This window comes from Geotrypetes seraphini, chromosome 16, assembly GCF_902459505.1.
Source record: "Geotrypetes seraphini chromosome 16, aGeoSer1.1, whole genome shotgun sequence".
Classification (NCBI taxonomy): Eukaryota; Metazoa; Chordata; class Amphibia; order Gymnophiona; family Dermophiidae; genus Geotrypetes; species Geotrypetes seraphini.
In genome coordinates, this window is record NC_047099.1 from 6,427,403 (window position 1) to 6,444,859 (window position 17,457).

Consider the following 17,457-nt stretch of genomic DNA (forward strand, 5'->3'; position numbering starts at 1 on the left):
TTCTAGTCCTAGTATTTTTGGAAACAGTAAACAAGTGATTCACATCTACCCTTTCTACTCCACTCAGTATTTTATAGACCTCTATCAAATCTCCCCTGAGCACAGATAACGGAGGACTGGTGGTAGTTTCCTGAATACACAGAGTCTCATGACGTGCTCCATAAATGCCAGACATAGGACAGTGTGTAAAATGGAGCAGTCCAGAGCCAAGGCAGGGCATCTGCTATGGAAGACAACATTTCTAGACAATATAAGTGGCTCTTGGACAACTGGGCTAATCTCCAACAGGCTGTTCATCTTCTAGTCTGAGTGAATCTGCAGTAAGCGCTGAAGCATGATGGGTACAAAAAGCTTTGTTCATTTCCCTCTCTGGCCCTCATAGGGCGCTGGCTCCTTCCTCACCCTCCTCCACATTCTTTTGCCTTGACTGGAGATCATAATAGAATGGAAAGACGTCTTTCCGTGATACCAGCTTCCAGCCACTCTCCTGCACGTGGAAGAGGTCTACATGGCCTCCGGAGTAGGCGTCGCGGTGAGTAGCATGGCAGACGGCACGGCACGCCAACGCATAAGCCTCTGTTGTGCTCATCTCATACCTGTAGCCCTCATCCAGAACACTGTAGGCATATGGTGATCCTGAGCCCACTGAGAACATATCCCCAGGAAGTCGTGTTCCGTCGCTGTACACATAGAAAAGGGCAGGGCCCGTGTGGTCCCAGCCACAGAGAAGAGTCGCCACACACAGCCCCAGACTCTTGTAGCAGTATAGTGCACTGGAGAGGAGTTTGGCAGCCCCTGCTACACTCAATCTACGACCATGGCGCAGCTCGTAAAGCCGGAAATCCCGTGCCAACAGGCGCTCCCAGGTAGCACAGTCTGCAGCTGTGCCAGATGTGGTGCCCACGAGATGGCTATGGATAGGGATGACCTTCTGCGAGTCAGGGCTGGAGATGTATGAGCCACAGGAGGAACGGGTGTCCGCTGCTGCAATTATACCGCCCTGGAACTTGAAAGCCAGGGTGGTGGTACCATGTGCTAGTTGCAGGGCAACCCCACTGCCTTTGCCACGACATAACTGGGCTATGAAGGTCTCTGTATCCTGGCCGGGTGGTACTGCACCTGTGCTGTAGGCACCCAGAGACACAGGTTCTATATAATGCTTCCTTAGTGCAAAATCAGAACCGCAAACTTGCTCCAGGGCCATGGCTGTCTGCAATCGGGTCTTTTCCAACTTGCCACAGGGAAAGGAGTGACACCACAGGGAAGCAGAAGGGTTTTATATCATGACATTCCCCACATCCATCTCACACTCAGTGCCCCACCCCATGTCTCCACAGCCAAGCAGGACTGATGCTAAACTGAAGGCATCAAGGATGCTGTGAATGGTTGTATCTGACAGACGCTACCCAGGCACTGTAATACATTGAAAATAATCCCAACTGACTATGGATCAGTGACACTCTGTAACCTCACCCATCTCTGTTTTTTTTTCTACAGCTCCACATTGCTTTCTCTCTTTCTCCGCGTGTGTCTCTGTCTCCATTAACTCTCTTGGTCTGTGTATCTCTCTTTTTGTTTTAATTGGTCTCTCACCACTGCTCTCTGAAGCCCCATCATCCATCTCTTTCTCTCCCCAGTGCTCTCTGTAACTTAGTCTTATCTCTCTCCTGCATCCTGCTTTGCTCTGACTCAGAGGGGTAAACCCTTTCCCCATTAACTTTCGTGCCCCTAGCCTGGGTCTCCTAAGATTTTGTTAATTAAACTGAATAATCACGATCACCACACAAACCTTCTACAAAAGTATGGGTTTGGACCTCCCCTTTGCAATTCATTATACAAAGGCATTTCGCAAAAAGGACTGAGACGGTTACAAATAATTCCAAATACGGTGATAAAAGTTATTACAAATTCAAGAAAGTTTGACCACGTTACACCCCTTTTGAAGAATGCCCACTGGCTTCCAATCTCATATAGAATTACTTATAAAATAGCTCTTATAATTTTCATAATTCGACTATCAAAATCACCTGTCTTTATTTATTTATTTTTTAAAATATTTTTACATTTTTATTAAAGTTTTAGAAAATTACATAACATCGCAGAAAGAAAGGGATATCAGTACAATATAAAATACACAAGGAAATAACCAAACAACAACTGTCTAAACAATGCAAATCAAAAAGCATCCCCCTGAGCACCGCCAGTGCCCTGATATCCAAGCCACAACAGCCTATCCCAAAACCCCACATAACAATACCACTCTTACGAGTAGCCCCCTCTTGTTTCTTCATGAAGCCACCCTACCTTCTCAACCCCCCCCCCCCCCCCCCCCCCCCCGGTAAACTTAATTCAGCAAATTCACTTTATCCATAATTAGAGACCAAGTCTGAGTGTAAGAAGCATAATAGCCATGACTCTTTGCTATTGAAAGTTCCATGGCACTCAAAGCTTCATTTTCCGTTCAGTAAGGAAGGCGGTTCTGCCTGTTTCCAATGAGTAGCAACCAGGCATTTAGCCGCTGCCAATTCCCAGCGAAGGAGCTTAGTCTGCCAGGTATGCGGGCACACATTATAAAGTCCCAACAAACAACCCTGTGGAGTAAAAGTTAGAAGAATCTGCAACAGCTGAGACAAACCCCCCACCACCTTTTTCCAAAAAGTTTCAATACTGTACATTCCCACCAAATATGCAAAAATGTACCAGTCTTCCTCCCACAAAGCCAACAGGTATTAGAGGCCCCAGGATACATCTTGTGCAAACGTGCAAGTCAGTGTAAAGTACCACCTAGTGAACACTTTGTATGCATTTTCCTGAATACAGGAGGAAGCCTTACCCACTTCAATGCATACCTGGGATCGCTCCCAATCCGTAAAAATATACCCCAAATCCATTTCCCATGCCTTTTTATAGGTGGGGCGAAAAGGAGTAGAACCTCTATAATGTTGGTAAAGAACCGATATAGATTTAGGTAAGGTCCGAAACGTGATCCACAAACGTTCCAAATATTCAATAGACAATGGAGGCCCCTTATCCCAACCCCTAAAGCGTATAAAATGACAAATCTGGAAGTAAGTCAAATAATCCCCCAGAGGAAGAGCACAATTCTTCTGAAAGGCCTCAAAAGACACCAGGACCCCCCTATTAAGAGCATCTCAAAATGTAAACAAACCGGACTGCTCTTACCTCTCAAAAGATCAACTCTCCCATCCCACAGGAAACAGTGGTTCATCTTGTATGGAATCCAGTGTAGAAGGGACTAACCCCCCACTCCAGCCCCAACGGGTATCGCCTGTATTTCTTGATCAACTTCTTATACCCTACACCCCTTCCAGCATATTAAGATCAAATCCTTGAACATCATTAGTACAAAGGCATGCTGCCATCTTCTTGGTTACAGCTCCCCAACTTTGGGAACGCCCTACCAGCCTACCTGAGAAAAGAAACAGCACTGGATAGATTCAAAGGTTCCCTCAAAAGTTTAATTAATAGGGATGCCTTCGAAACCTAGGCTTAAGGATCAAGACATAATCGTATTGTTTTATATTTTCTGACAGTCTATACCCACACTTCTATTTTCACTCTTACCCCTCCTTGTTGTTCCAACCCTATATGTTTCTCTTGTGCTATCGCCATTGCAGTTCTTTTCCCTTCCCATCTTGTACCAGTCTAGTATTGTACATCTGTTCAAAATTGCCATGTATGTTATTGTCCTCCCATTTTAGAATTGTAATTTGCTTAGAAATATTTGATAAGCATGTGTATCAAATTTTAAATAAAACTTGAAACTTTTGCTCTGAAAGCAAGCCTTTCTTTGCTGCTCTCTAGAAGCTGCTGTCCCAGGTAACCTAGACTTGTTTAATGGCTGTGCCAATTTTACTCTGCCCCCTCTCTCTCATCTTGCATTTCCCCTAATGAAGAGAGGAAAGAAACCTTCCCTGCTCCCGTTTCTAAAAGAAAGATTACTAGCCTGGAGGAGGGGAAGTATTTTCTCCACAATCCCAAACTCTTAGAAGGCTCTAATAACACAGCACCTTTGCTCCTCTTTACCCCTCACTGCAATTTCAGCTTCGGGACGCAGCTTGGATGAGCTCAGAAGTCAAGCACTCTGTGTGTTTCACAGAGAATGTCCATGTCCACTGCGCAGCTCCACAGACCGACACAGTAGAAGGAGCTCTTCACACAAACTCAGTAGAGATGGAAAAGCAAGGAGGGGGATACACAGAGCATCCAAGGAATGGTGAGGACTCTCACCATTGCACATGCTAAGGTAATCTGAGACACAGAAAAATAAAGTGACTTCTTCAGGAATGCATAAGGAGTCAGTGACAGAGATAGGGATTAGAACTACACTTCTTTGAGGGAGTAAACAGACAGATAGACAAGGGAGACCCAGTCGACATTGTATATCTGGATTTTCAGAAGATTCGACAAGGTTCCGCATGAACAACTACAGTACTTTGAAAAATTGTGAGCCATGAAATCGAGGGTGATGTACTCACGTGGATAAAAAACTGGCTGGGGGATAGGAAACAGAGAGTGGGGGTAAATGGACAATACTCGGACTAGAAAAGCGTCACGAGTGGAGTGCCGCAGGGTTCGGTGCTTGGACCCGTACTCTTCAACATATTTATAAACGACCTGAAAATTGGTACGACGAGTGAGGTGATTAAATTTGCAGACGATACGAAGTTATTCAGAGTAGTGAAGACGCAGGATTGCGAAGACCTGCAACGTGACATAAACACGCTCGAGAAATGGGCCATGACATGGTAAATGAGGTTTAACATGGATAAGTGTAAAGTGATGCATGTCAGTAAGAAAAACCTTATACACGAATACAGGATGTCTGGTGCAGTACTTGGAGACCCCCGCAGGAAAGAGAGTTGGGAGTACTGGTCAACCAGTGGATGAAGCCGTCTGCGCAATGTGTGGTGGCGGCGGCGAAAAGGGCGAACAGAATGCTAGGAATGATTAAGAAGGGGATCACGAATAGATCGGAGAAGGTTATCATGCCGCTGTACCGGGCCATGGTGCGCCCTCACCTGGAGTACTGCCAGCACTGGTTGCCGTACATGAAGAAGGACATAGTGCTACTCGAAAGGGTCCAGAGAAGCGTGACTAAAATGGTTAAGGGGCTGGAGGAGTTGCCATACAGTGAGAGATTAGAGAAACTAGGCCTCTTCTCCCTTGAAAAGAGGAGACTGAGATGGGACGTGATCGAAACATTCAAGATAATGAAGGGAATAGACTTAGTAGATAAAAACAGGTTGTTCACCCTCTCCAAGGTAGGGAGAACGAAAGGGCGCTCTCTAAAGTTAAAAGGGGATAGATTCCGTATAAATGTAAGAAAGTTCTTCTTCACCCAGAGAGTGGTAGAAAACTGGAACGCTGTTCCAGAAAACAACTTCTAGGGATTCAAAACAAAGTTAGACAAGTTCCTCCTGAGCCAGAACATACGCAGGTAAGTATCAGTTAGGGCACTGGTCTTTGACCTAAGGGCCGCCACATGAGCGGTCTGCAGGGCATGATGGACCACTGGTCTGACCCAGCAATTCTTATGTTCTTAGTGAAATAAATTGACGCCTCCAAAGTCACATACACAGTCAGTGATAGAGCTAGGGATTAGAACCTTGGGGGGTTAGCGCCCAAGAAAAAAATCAGGGTATCTGTAGAGAATACGATTAAATCTTCCGCCCAATGTGCAGTGTCGGCCAAAAAAGCAAACAAGATGCTAGGAAATATTTAAAAAAGGGATGGTTAATAAGCCTAAGAACGTTATAATGCCTCTATATCACTCCCTGGTGCGACCTTACCTGGAGTATTGCGGTCAGTTCTGGTCTCTTATCTCAAGAAAGATATAGCGGCACTAGAAAAGGTTCAAAGAAGAGCGACCAAGATGGTAAAGGGGATGGAACTCCTCTCGTATGAGGAAAGACTAAAAGATTAGGGCTCTTCAGCTTGGAAAAGAGACGGCTGAGGGGAGATATGATTGAAGTTTACAAAATCCTGAGTAGAGTAAAACGGGTACAAGTGGATCAATTTTTCACTCCATCAAAGATTACAAAGACTAGGGAACACTTGATGAAGTTACAGGGAAAAGGCAGCAGTGCTAGGTAAGAATCTTGGGCACATTAAGGGTTCCTTTTACAAAGCCATGGTAGCAAGTACCACACAGAAAAAGCGATGAAGTCCATTCAATTAGGGTTACCAGATTTTACGTATGTAAAATCCGGACCCATAGACCCACCTCAACACTGCCCTGTTACACCCACACCCCGCCCCCCTCAGCCTTCTCGGCTCAGTCAAGAAGGCATCCGCTTATGCACCTCCCGACACAATCTGCTTTTCAAAACCTGGATAAAGTGCCATAAGAACATAAGAATTGCCACTGCTGGGTCAGACCGGTGGTCCATCGTGCCCAGCAGTCCGCTCATGCGGCGGCCCTTAGGTCAAAGACCAGTGCCCTAACTGAGACTAGCCCTACCAGCGCACGTTCTTGTTCAACAGAAACTTGTCTAACTTTGTCTTGAATCCTTGGAGGGTGTTTTCCCCTATAACAGCCTCTGGAAGGGCGTTCCAGCTTTCTATCACTCTCTGGGACAGTCTGGGTGAAGAAGAACTTCCTTACGTTTGTACGGAATCTATCCCCTTTCAACTTTAGAGAGTGCCCTCTCGTTCTCCCTACCTTGGAGAGGGTGAACAACCTGTCCTTATCTACTAAGTCTATTCCCTTCAGTACCTTGAATGTTTCAATCATGTCCCCTCTCAATCTCCTCTTTCGCTGTACGGCAACTCCTCCAGTCCCTTAACCATCTTAGTCGCTCTTCTCTGGACCCTTTCAAGTAGCACCATGTCCTTCTTTGGGTTTTGAAAAGCCATCCAGACGCCTGGACATACCCCCTAAAAAGAGGCCATGTCCAGATAAATCTGGACGTCTGGTAACCCTACATACAATTCTATGGGCTTCATCACATTTGCCACACCAGGAATCACTACTATACAGTACTATTCTAGCCCTCATCCACTTGTTTAGTATTATCCAACTTTTTGATTATCCAACAATTGTCAGTCAGTCCCATTGGATGATCACTACTATACTACTTTTTCCTGAAGGGCTCGTCTAGAAGATCTATAGTCTGAAATATTGATAAACAAAACTATATTCACTGTTAACTTAAAAACAAGAATTCTCCTTTGACCAGACAGATGGATATGACTAGGCCTGCAAGAAGAACAGCAGCCTTAGCAACAGTAACCATGACTCAGGGCGTTCTTTGCCCTTTTCCAAAATGGTGGCTTTTAAAATACATTTTATACAATTTAAATACCTCAGTTATAGGATATCGTAACCAGGACACAAGCTTCTCCGCCCATATTCAAGATGGCGAAGGTGTGCGCCGCCCTCACTTATGACAGTTGGCTGCGTTTACCCGTAAGTAAAATGGCGGCTGTCAACTCGACGGTAGACGGCGAGGAAAGCTGAGTCACTTGCCCCAAGTCAAGATGGCCGCCGCGCGTTTATATAACGGCGTTAGCGTGGGCGGCCCTTCGGGTTGCCCGGAGTTGACATGGCGTTGGCGAGCGTGTTGCGGTCCGATTGCGCGGCCTTGGGCGCGCGGCACCGGCAGGAGGAAGTGCGGGAGCCCGGCGGCTTGGCCTTCGACGCGGAGCGACTGAGCTTCGCGGCGCCGGTGGGGGAGGAATGGAGCGAGGAGGCCGGCATCGAGTTTCTCCACGGGACCACCACCCTGGCCTTCAAGGTAGCCACGTTCGTTCTACGCGCGTTGGCAGAAGCTGCGCGCGCTGTTGCTAAAGAAATGACTTGATAAACGCCAGCTTTCGTTTGAAACGTGGGAAAGGGTAAAAGCCGGATCCTCTGGGTTCACTGCCTCCCCATTATTTTGTGGTTGTGACCCCCCCCCTCCTCCTGAGAGTCCACCTAGTGGTGTTGGTGACCCCCCAAAAGCAAGATTTGTGACCCTAGTGGGAGGCTCTGCTCTGGATCTTGTGCATTGGAGGATCCAGAGGATGTCTTTTAGGCTGCCGGATCCTCCCGTTGGAAAGATCAAGGGAATTCAGAGAATCTTGGCTGTCCTGATCAAGACGGGGACAATTTTTTCCCTGTCCACTTTGTCGCTGTCACTTCCCCATTCTTGTAAGCTCTTATCTTAACCACACAAGCTTCAAACATTTATAATTTTAAAGTGTTTGAGGCTTGTGCAGATGAGGACTGAGCTTGCAGGGACGGGACAGGAAAAAATTTGTCCCCAAGTCATTCTCTACTCTGGATCTTCCAGGTAGGATCTGGTTCCCTTTCTTTTCTGGCTGCAGTTTGCCAAGGTATCCTCCTGATCCCCCAGTGGTTTTCAGAGCGGAAAGCTTAGAATTAGGGGGGATCTGGAAGATAGCAGATAAGAAAAGGGTTTCGATCTCCCGGATCCTGTAATTTCCATTGGGAGAATCCAGCAATTACAAAGCCGTGTTCTCTGGATCCCCTGATCCTTAAATCCAATTTAAGCTGGAATCTAGAGGGTCTGCCTTTTACCCAGTCCCTCACATTGCCCCAATACAACATATACCGCACAGGTAGTAACAAAATACACACACATGTAACAATGGGGCTGTGATGGACCCCTGAAATATTTTATTATGTCATATATAGATGACGATGTATGTATAGCTATATATCACATTAATATGCACAGTCTACTGACTTAACAATAGAAACACTGATTGTATTACTACTCTAGTCTTAAAGGTTATATTGTGAAAATACATTGTACATTGTGTTTATACTTGTCTACCTAAGTGTAAAGGAAGTCCTGCTTGAGATCCCCGTTTCCTCCCCCTCACCTTTTTCCTTTTTGGTTTCACTTAGTTCCGCCATGGAGTAATTGTGGCAGTGGATTCACGGGCCACAGCTGGCTGCTACATTGCCTCCCAAACAGTGAAGAAGGTGATCGAGATCAATCCATATCTGCTGGGCACAATGGCTGGGGGTGCCGCTGACTGCTCTTTCTGGGAGCGGCTGTTGGCACGGCAGTGTCGCATCTACGAACTGCGCAACAAGGAGCGGATATCAGTGGCTGCTGCCTCTAAGCTTCTAGCCAACATGGTATATCAGTACAAAGGCATGGGGCTTTCCATGGGCACCATGATCTGCGGCTGGGACAAGAGGGGTCCTGGTGAGTTCTGGGGTTCTTAGGCTATAGGTGTTGCAGAGGTAAGGAGAATTGGAGGGGGGGGGGGGGATTTGTCCAGGTAGTAGAGAGCAAAGTTAGCTAATCAATGCATGGCGTTCCAAAATGAAAATTAGTACCCAAGCTAGGTTAGAAAATACAAAAAGGTACTAAAGAGAGCAGACTTATGCAACTGTGCTGCACGACTCATCTTTTTCCAACCTTGCTATACTCATGTCACCCTCTCCTTAAATCACTTAACTGGTTCCCTATCCGCGTTCGCATACTGTTCAAGATCTTATTGCTGACCTACAAGTGTGTTCATTCTGCTGCCCCTCAATATCTCTCTTCTCTCTCTTTATACACCGCCCAGAGAACTCTGTTCCTCAGATAAGCTGCTCTTAGTGTTACCCTTCTCCTCCACTGCCAATTCCAGACTTCATTCCTTTCATCGAGCTGCCCACTATGCCTGGAATTACCCGAGTTTGTCCGCTTTCCCTTCCCTTGTTTAAAAGCAGATTGAAAACCCACCTTTTTGATATAGCCTTTGATCTATATAACTCTACACCCCTCTGACCCGTTCCCCTTAACTGTATCCATGACATCCTGTTTGTCTCTCTTGGCTGTTTAGATTGGAAGCTCTTTTCTGTTTCTTCTTTGTGACTGTGCAGCACTGCATACGTCTGGTAATGCTATAGAAATAATTAATAGTAGTAGCTTCTTGGACAGTGGTGAGTGTGCGCTGAACCTAAGAGCAAGATGAGAGAGAAGCTAGGTATGATGGGTTCCTGATAACTAGATAGTGCAGGCACAGAGTTTGTCCAGAATCTTGGGTTTGAGGAGGTGCTGCTAGCCTGTCATTGCATCATGACGGCTTGATTGTGGAGTCTGCATTATGATTGGCTGACCTCTGACTGCATAACAAGTGCAGGGATTGTATGGTTGGCACAGTATTTGGTTGAGCTGGAACGAGGGGTAACTGACACTACTTCTTCTCCCTTGGCAGGTTTGTACTATGTGGACAGCGAAGGGAACCGCGTTTCTGGTTCACTTTTCTCAGTGGGCTCTGGTTCCATGTATGCCTATGGTGTACTGGATAGAGGGTATGTAGAAGAAATGTCAGCGCAGGTTGCCCTGGAGCTTGCACGGAGAGCTATCTACCAGGCCACATACAGGGATGCTTATTCTGGTGGCGTGGTCAGCCTTTACCATGTGCGTGAGGATGGCTGGGTGCGGATCTCCCAAGATGACGTGTCAGACCTGCACGCCAAATACCTAGAGGCAGATATCTGAGGCATCTCCAGGCCAACAGTATGTGAGAGAGTCTGAAAATGCCAGCTCCTGCAATTAGGGGATTTGTTTGGGGGGAAGAGGGGTGTTCTTTGTTACTGCCATTTACGACATAAAGACAAAATTTGGTGTTTTCCCTTCATCATGTTTTCAGTCATTTATTGCAGAGTGACAATGGAAGAGGAAGCTTACAATCTGTTATTAAAGTCTCTGTATAAGAAAGATCCCTTTGGGTGGTGCGTGGGCATCTGTGAGTCCCTTACTTAAGAATTTTTCAGTTTCATATTACTGTGTTCTAGAGGTTTTTTTTTTTTTTGGTATTGGTGAAGAGAAATAGCCTGGAGTATTTATTCTGTTCTCTGTGTTGCACATAATAGGACTTGTGTATACCGCCTTTTTATAGTTTTACAACCACACTCAAAGCAGTTTACATCCAGGTACTCGAGCATTTTTCCTGTCTGTCGTGGCAGGCCCACAATCTGTCTAATGTACCTGGGGCAGTGGAGGATTAAGTGACTTGCCCAGGGTCACAAGGAGCAGCACAGGGCTTGAACCCACAGCCTCAGGGTGCTGAGGCCGTAGCTCTAATCACTGCGCCACACTCTCCTGTAAGTTTCAATTTATTTGATATGCCGCAAATACAGCCACAGTTAGTCTAAGCGATTTACAAGAATAATATAATTATTAAAAGAAAATTAAAAAGACATAAGGGAGGCAGTAAACAAAAACATAAGTTCAACCAATATACAAACCGAAATGGGTACAAGGGGGATAAAGAAAGGGGAGGTTACAATAAAAATAAAAAGGTTGGGGAAGGGAAGGAGTGATTGTATGTGATAATGTTAAGGTGGCCAAACAGGTTGAAAAGGTGACGGCGAAAGCTAGAAGGATGCTGGGTTGCATAGTAGGAAAAAAGGAGGTATTGATGCCTCTGTATAAGACTCTGGTGAAACCTCCTTTAGAATATTGTGTATAATTCTGGAGGCCGCACCTTCAAAAAGATATAAAAAGGATGGAGCCGGTCCATAGGAAGGCTACCAAAATGGTATGTGGTCTTTGTGATAAGGCATATGGAGGCAGACAATCTGTATACTTTGGAGGAAATACGGGAGAGGGGAGATATGATAGAGACGTTTAAATTCCTACGTAATGTAAATGCGCACGAGTCTAGTCTCTTTCATTTGAAAGGAAACTCTGCAATGAGAGGGCATAGGATGAAGTTAAGAGGTGATAGGCTCCGGAGTAATTTAAGGAAATACTTTTTTCCAGAAAGGGTGGTAGATGCGTGGAACAGTCTCCCAGAAGAGGTGGTGGAGACAGAGACTGTGTCTGAATTCAAAAGAGCCTGGGATAGGCACATGGGATCTCTCAGAGAGAGAAAGAGATAATGGTTACTGTGGATGGGCAGACTAGATGGGCCATTTGGCCTTTATCTGCCATCATGTTTATATGTTTCTAAAAGGGAAGGGAAGTCACATTGAAATTCTGCCCAAACAATTAAGGATATAAGCCAGGGGTGTCAAAGTCCCTCCTGGAGGGTCGCAGTCCTGTCGGGTTTTCAGGATTTCCCCAATGAATATGCATGAGATCTATTTGCATGCACTGCGTTCATTGTATGCTAATAGATCATTGGGGAAATCCTGAAAACCCGACTGGACTGCGACCCTCGAGGAGGGACTTTGACACCCCTGATATAAGCTAAGAAGTCAAGAAGAAAGGGTGATCCATAGCATAAGTAAAGTAAGGAAAAAAGGTCAAGAGCAGAAAGCCAAAGAAAAAAAGTATGACTTCAATTGCGCCTTAAAAATCGCAAAAGATTTTTCAATGCAGAGGGTAGTAGGGTAAGGAATTCCTAAGAGTGGGAGCCATAATGGAGAAAGAGGAATTCCTATGAACAGGTTCTACAGCAGGAGACACTATCCGAGAAAAGGATTTAGGGTGGGATCAATGTGGGCTGTCTTGGAGGCATCAGCTTAGGGTGCAGAGGTGGACAAACAAGCCAAGAATGTTATAGATTACTAGGTTATATATAGAAATAAAACAAAAAAATCCCCTAAGGAAACAAAGTAATACCTTTTTTTATTGGACTAACTCAATACATTTTATGATGAGCTTTCAAAGGTAACCCTTCTTCTTTAGATGAAAAATAAGCAAATGTTGACAAATATCAGTATATATAAAAAAAATATGAGGAAGGGTGGGTAAGAGAGAGGTGGCAGAGCAGTTTTAAATGTCTTTGTAGTGGAAAAGGAAGGCCAGATCTCTGCTAAGTCCTGTCTGGTAGGTGTCGTTCTTGGATTGTTTTAAAATTCCCTTTTAGTATTCTCACCATAAAATCGGTGCAGTGGCCAGTTTTTCCAAAGTGTTGTCCGACAAGAGGTGACATCCTGGTTGGTATTGGAATTTTTTTTTTTTAAATAATTCTTTATTGATTTTCCATACTTCAAAAGTGCAATACATGAATATATAACACATAAAACATCAATTTAAGCACATCCACTTACAATTATATATATATAACCACTCATTTTCTCCCCCCCACTCAATGATTATACAATAAAACATAGCAATATTTATTTGCCCAGTAACCTTACCCTCTTCATATTAATAATATCTTCCCACCCACTCCAACTGTAATTATTCTAGGTATTGCAATTTTTAATGATATCTATGAAACAAAAATTGGTAAAAAGCAAGCTCCCTACACAAACCCACGAAGAGAATGGCACACATCCTTGTGGTGTGACAAACTGTGAGCACAGCTCAGAGGATCCCACGGTCACTCATATGGGAAAAACATTCAGCATAAAGGGATCCTTCGCATGTTCACCTTCTAATGTGGTAGACATCAAGAGGTCTACATCGGTGAAACAAGCCAAATGCTAAAGACCAGATATCATATTAAGAATTGCAATACCAACCAGTGAAAAGGATTAGGTCCCAATTCCTGCCCCATACTTTCTCTGTCTCTGTCATTTGGAAGTCAGGTACCTGGGGACATATCTTAAAGACCAGAAATCATCTTCCAAAACATGTCCAAATTTTATTATGAGTTTCACATCTTTTATATCTTTTACATGAATCAGGTTTGTCAGCATGTGACGTAAACACAAACCATATATGGACACAGGTCACATGAAACTTTAAAGACATCAGCATTTTTTCTATCTGGAGACTGAAGTCCACAGAGGGTCAAAAAAAGCCTTGACCAGCAAAGCTCCTAATTTAAATCTGTTTGCAAATACGGCTTATAAAAACAATTGAATTCACTTCACAACATCTCTGTTTAAACATAAATGTCCTTGTAGTATTTTCAAAGAAGGAAAGACAAACAGGGTCTGGCTTTTACAGCTTGAAAACAAGGCCTAAGGACTTGATACGTGTCCCTTCAACCAGGATGTCACCTCTTGTCGGACAACACTCTGGAAAAACTGGCCACTGCACCAATGATTTTATGGTGAGAATACTAAAAGTGAAATTTTAAAACAATCCAAGAACGAAATCAAATGATAAGGAATTTTGACACCTACCAGACAGGACTTAACAGAGATCTGGGCTTTCTTTCCCACTACAAAGACATTTCAAACTGCTCTGCCACATTTCTGTCTCCTGCCCACCCACCCCACTTCCTATCCCTGATACACTTTCATGTTTTCCTTAGATATATATATATATATATATATATACTGATATTTGTCAACATTTGCTTATTTCTGATCTGAAGAAGAAGGGTTACCTTTGAAAGCTCATCATAAAATGCATTGAATTAGTCTAATAAAAAGGTATTATCTTATTTCCTTTGTTTTATTTCTGTATATTACCTTGGAAAGTGGACTAACACGGCCACCACACCATTTCATTCAAGATGATAGATTACTAAGAAAGGATCTGAGAATAAAACAAAAATACCTATGTATTACTTTCTGCTGTGTCCCCCCAAAAAACCCAGTATAACCTCATGGAGTGAAATGGATGAAGAGATTCTGTTGATTTGATTATTAAACTAGGGCCCATGCTATGACATTACAAAATGGTACATTGAAAACAAACAGGAGAAAATATTTTCACAAGAGGCACAACTACAGTAAGCTCTGGAATTTGATGCTGGTGGATGTAGTAAAAGCAGGGTTTAAAAGAGATTTAGAGAAGGCTGGAGGAATAGTCCGGCAGCACTTAGGTTGACCAGGGAAATGCTACTGCTTCATCCTAAATGTAAGAAGTGCGGAGTCTGACTGGGTTTGGGGATGTTGCCGATTCTTTTAACCTGGGTCGGTCACTTTTGGAAAACAGACCTGGATGGGCCTAGTATGACAGCTTTTCTTCAGTTCATGGTAACAGTTATGTAGCTCCTGTATAACTCAAAAGAAGTTTAATTTCTGCTACAGCTCTGTGCTTTCTTAGTCGCAGTAGTCAAATATTATAGAAAACAAACAAAAGCCCTCTGTGACCCAGGAAGAGCTCTTTTTTGACATATGCCACAGCGCCCCTCTTCTACTGCTGGAGTAGGGTTGACTGGTTTCTAAGCAGAAGGTGTAGGGCTGTGGCACAGAGGAATAGTACAATGCCCTTTTGCCTTAGGCCTTGCGATGAAGATAAAAAGTGTCCTGGACATGAAGGATAGTACCCTCCCTCCAAGCCATGCTGAGGAACTGGGGGATGGAAGCTGTGTTGGTAATCAGGGACAGCGTTTAGTATCCTAGGAGCTGAAGTATATTCTGCCTATGAAGGACAAAGCGCAGGGAGGTGTTTGCCTTAGATATGCAGACAAAACATTAATCATGTTGCCCTGCAGTGGTGTAAATGTGGGAGGAGGGGAGACATATTTCTTACCCATGGGGTTTGCACCAACCACAACCTGTGTGTACTTTTGCTTTGGGATATTGCCCTGTGAATTTATGAGTATTTTTCTTGTAAAACAATGCACCTTATTGCTATCTGACTTCCTCCTGCCCGTGCAAATTTCTGTACATAGAAACATAGAAAATGACGGCAGAAAAGGGTTATAGCCCATCAAGTCTGCCCACTCTATTAACCCTCCCTAACTACCCTCCTAGAGATCACACTCAGGTGGCGATACCTTTACACTTCCCTCATAGAGATCTGACGTGGGCATCCCACTTATTCTTGAAATCAGGCACGCTGTTGGCCATGATCACCTGCTCTGGGAGCTTGTTCCAATGGTCAACCACTCTCTCTGTGAAGAAATACTTCCTGGTGTCGCCATGAAATTTCCTGCCCCTGAGTTTCAGTGGGGGTGAAAGTATAATAGGAATGACTTTTAACTTCCATAAAAGTCCAAAGTGACATGTACCAGGGCTGAGTTCTATAAAGGCCATTAAAAACTAGGTGCCCAAAATCTGTGCACAAATAATATTCTATTACAGCATCTGTGTAGCCAGTTTCTGTTACTGATAGAGCGTAAGCTGGCATTTGGGGTGCCACCATTTACACCGTGTAAAATACAGGTTTAAATGTGACTACCTGGGTGTTCAAGAAACAATATTATTTCTATAAGTCTGGAGCCTAAATGTGTGGCCCGTCTATGACCCACTTCTGTGTAGGTCCCCTTTGCAGAAACATTAGGGCCTGATTCTATAAATGGTGCCTAAATCAGGAATATATCCATCACACGGACAAGTATAAATAACGCTTAAATTCAAACTGGTCAGAACAGAAAACCAGCATATATATGTGAGGAAAAGTACCTCAAACACCCAGACCACGGGTCACAGCCCAAGTCTTTAATGGGGTCATGAATTTTGTCATTGCTGCAATGTTTGCGCGGCCCCAAAAACATTTTTTTTGGCCAATGCGGCCCAGGGAAACCAAAAAATTGGACACCCCTGGTGTAGTGTCTTCTTTCTAAATGCTACACTAACCCCTGAAGAAGCCAACTTTGTGAAACAGCAGATTCTCCATTAGGAATATAAGTTAAAAGCCTCTTCTATCAAACAGCGCTGAATGGCCTGCGTTGCTCCCGACGCTTAGAGTTCTTATGAGCGTTGGGAGCAGCGCGGGCCATTCAGCGCGGCTCTCTGCACTAAAAACTGCTAGCGCGGTTTCATTGAAGAGGCCCTCAGTGTTTCAAATGTTGCGACTCAGGATTATGTGAATTATCCAAAATATTTTAACAGCATTAAAATTAAAACAAATTAAAGCGTCCTTTAACTAAGGCGCGCTAACCCTTTTAGTGCACCTTAGTAAAAGGACCCCTAAGTAAATTGTGAGGTTTGTTTTTTTTTAGGACTGATGATAAAATTCATGACCCCGTTAAAGACTTGGGCTGTGACCCCTGGTCTGGGTGTTTTAAGGTCCTTTTCCTCACATTTTTATGCTGGTTTTCAGTTCTGACCAGTTTGGATTTAAGCGTTCTTTATACTTGCCCGTGTTGTGGATATATTAATGATTTGGTTTGGGGGCAGTATTATAGCTTCTACCTGTTGTCTAAATGTTGAAAATGGCACCTACTGGATGTCAATCAAAGTTAGGTGAGTTTATTGAATTGCACCTAGTGGAGCCTAACTTGACATAAGTGCCTGGTATCTTAGACAATGGCTTTCCCGGCCTAGTTTACTGGCACCTAACACAGATGCATACCAGTGCCCTAACTCTGCTCCTAACCACACCTACTTTTTGGATAGGAGCTGTGCCAATCTGCACGCAGAACGTAACCAGTTTTTAATTGGCTTTTAATGGCATTTTCAATTATCACGTCATTTAAGCCAGTGTTTTCAACCTTTTTACACCTATGGACCGGCAGAAATAAAATAATTATTCTGTGGACCGGCGGTTTAAGAAACTGGGCTAAGTCATGGACCAGACCCCGCCCATCTCTACCCAATCTCCACCCCATAATAGTACTAATTGCACCTTGCACGTCCCGTGCTTCATCTGGAAGCCTTCCCTCTGACGTTGCAACGTCAGAGAGAAGGCTTCCGGTTCAGGCGCAGGATGCCCGTAGGAGCCACTGCCCATGGCTTTGTGCACT

The 17,457-nt window shown here is 44.3% G+C and overlaps 2 protein-coding genes across 2 annotated transcripts; one reads left to right on the forward strand and one right to left on the reverse strand.

The window, feature by feature from the left end:
- Positions 1-376: 376 nt before the first annotated feature.
- PSMB11 (proteasome subunit beta 11) lies at positions 377-1,204 on the reverse strand. Its single transcript, XM_033924661.1, has one exon. It carries the CDS (start codon positions 1,202-1,204, stop codon positions 377-379), a length of 828 nt encoding a protein of 275 aa, XP_033780552.1.
- A 6,323-nt stretch (positions 1,205-7,527) lies between these two features.
- PSMB5 (proteasome 20S subunit beta 5) lies at positions 7,528-10,611 on the forward strand. Its single transcript, XM_033925661.1, has 3 exons — positions 7,528-7,760; positions 8,879-9,185; positions 10,186-10,611. The coding sequence occupies exons 1-3, from the start codon at positions 7,569-7,571 to the stop codon at positions 10,470-10,472; spliced, it is 786 nt and encodes a 261-aa protein (XP_033781552.1). The 5' UTR covers positions 7,528-7,568; the 3' UTR covers positions 10,473-10,611.
- Positions 10,612-17,457: the final 6,846 nt, after the last annotated feature.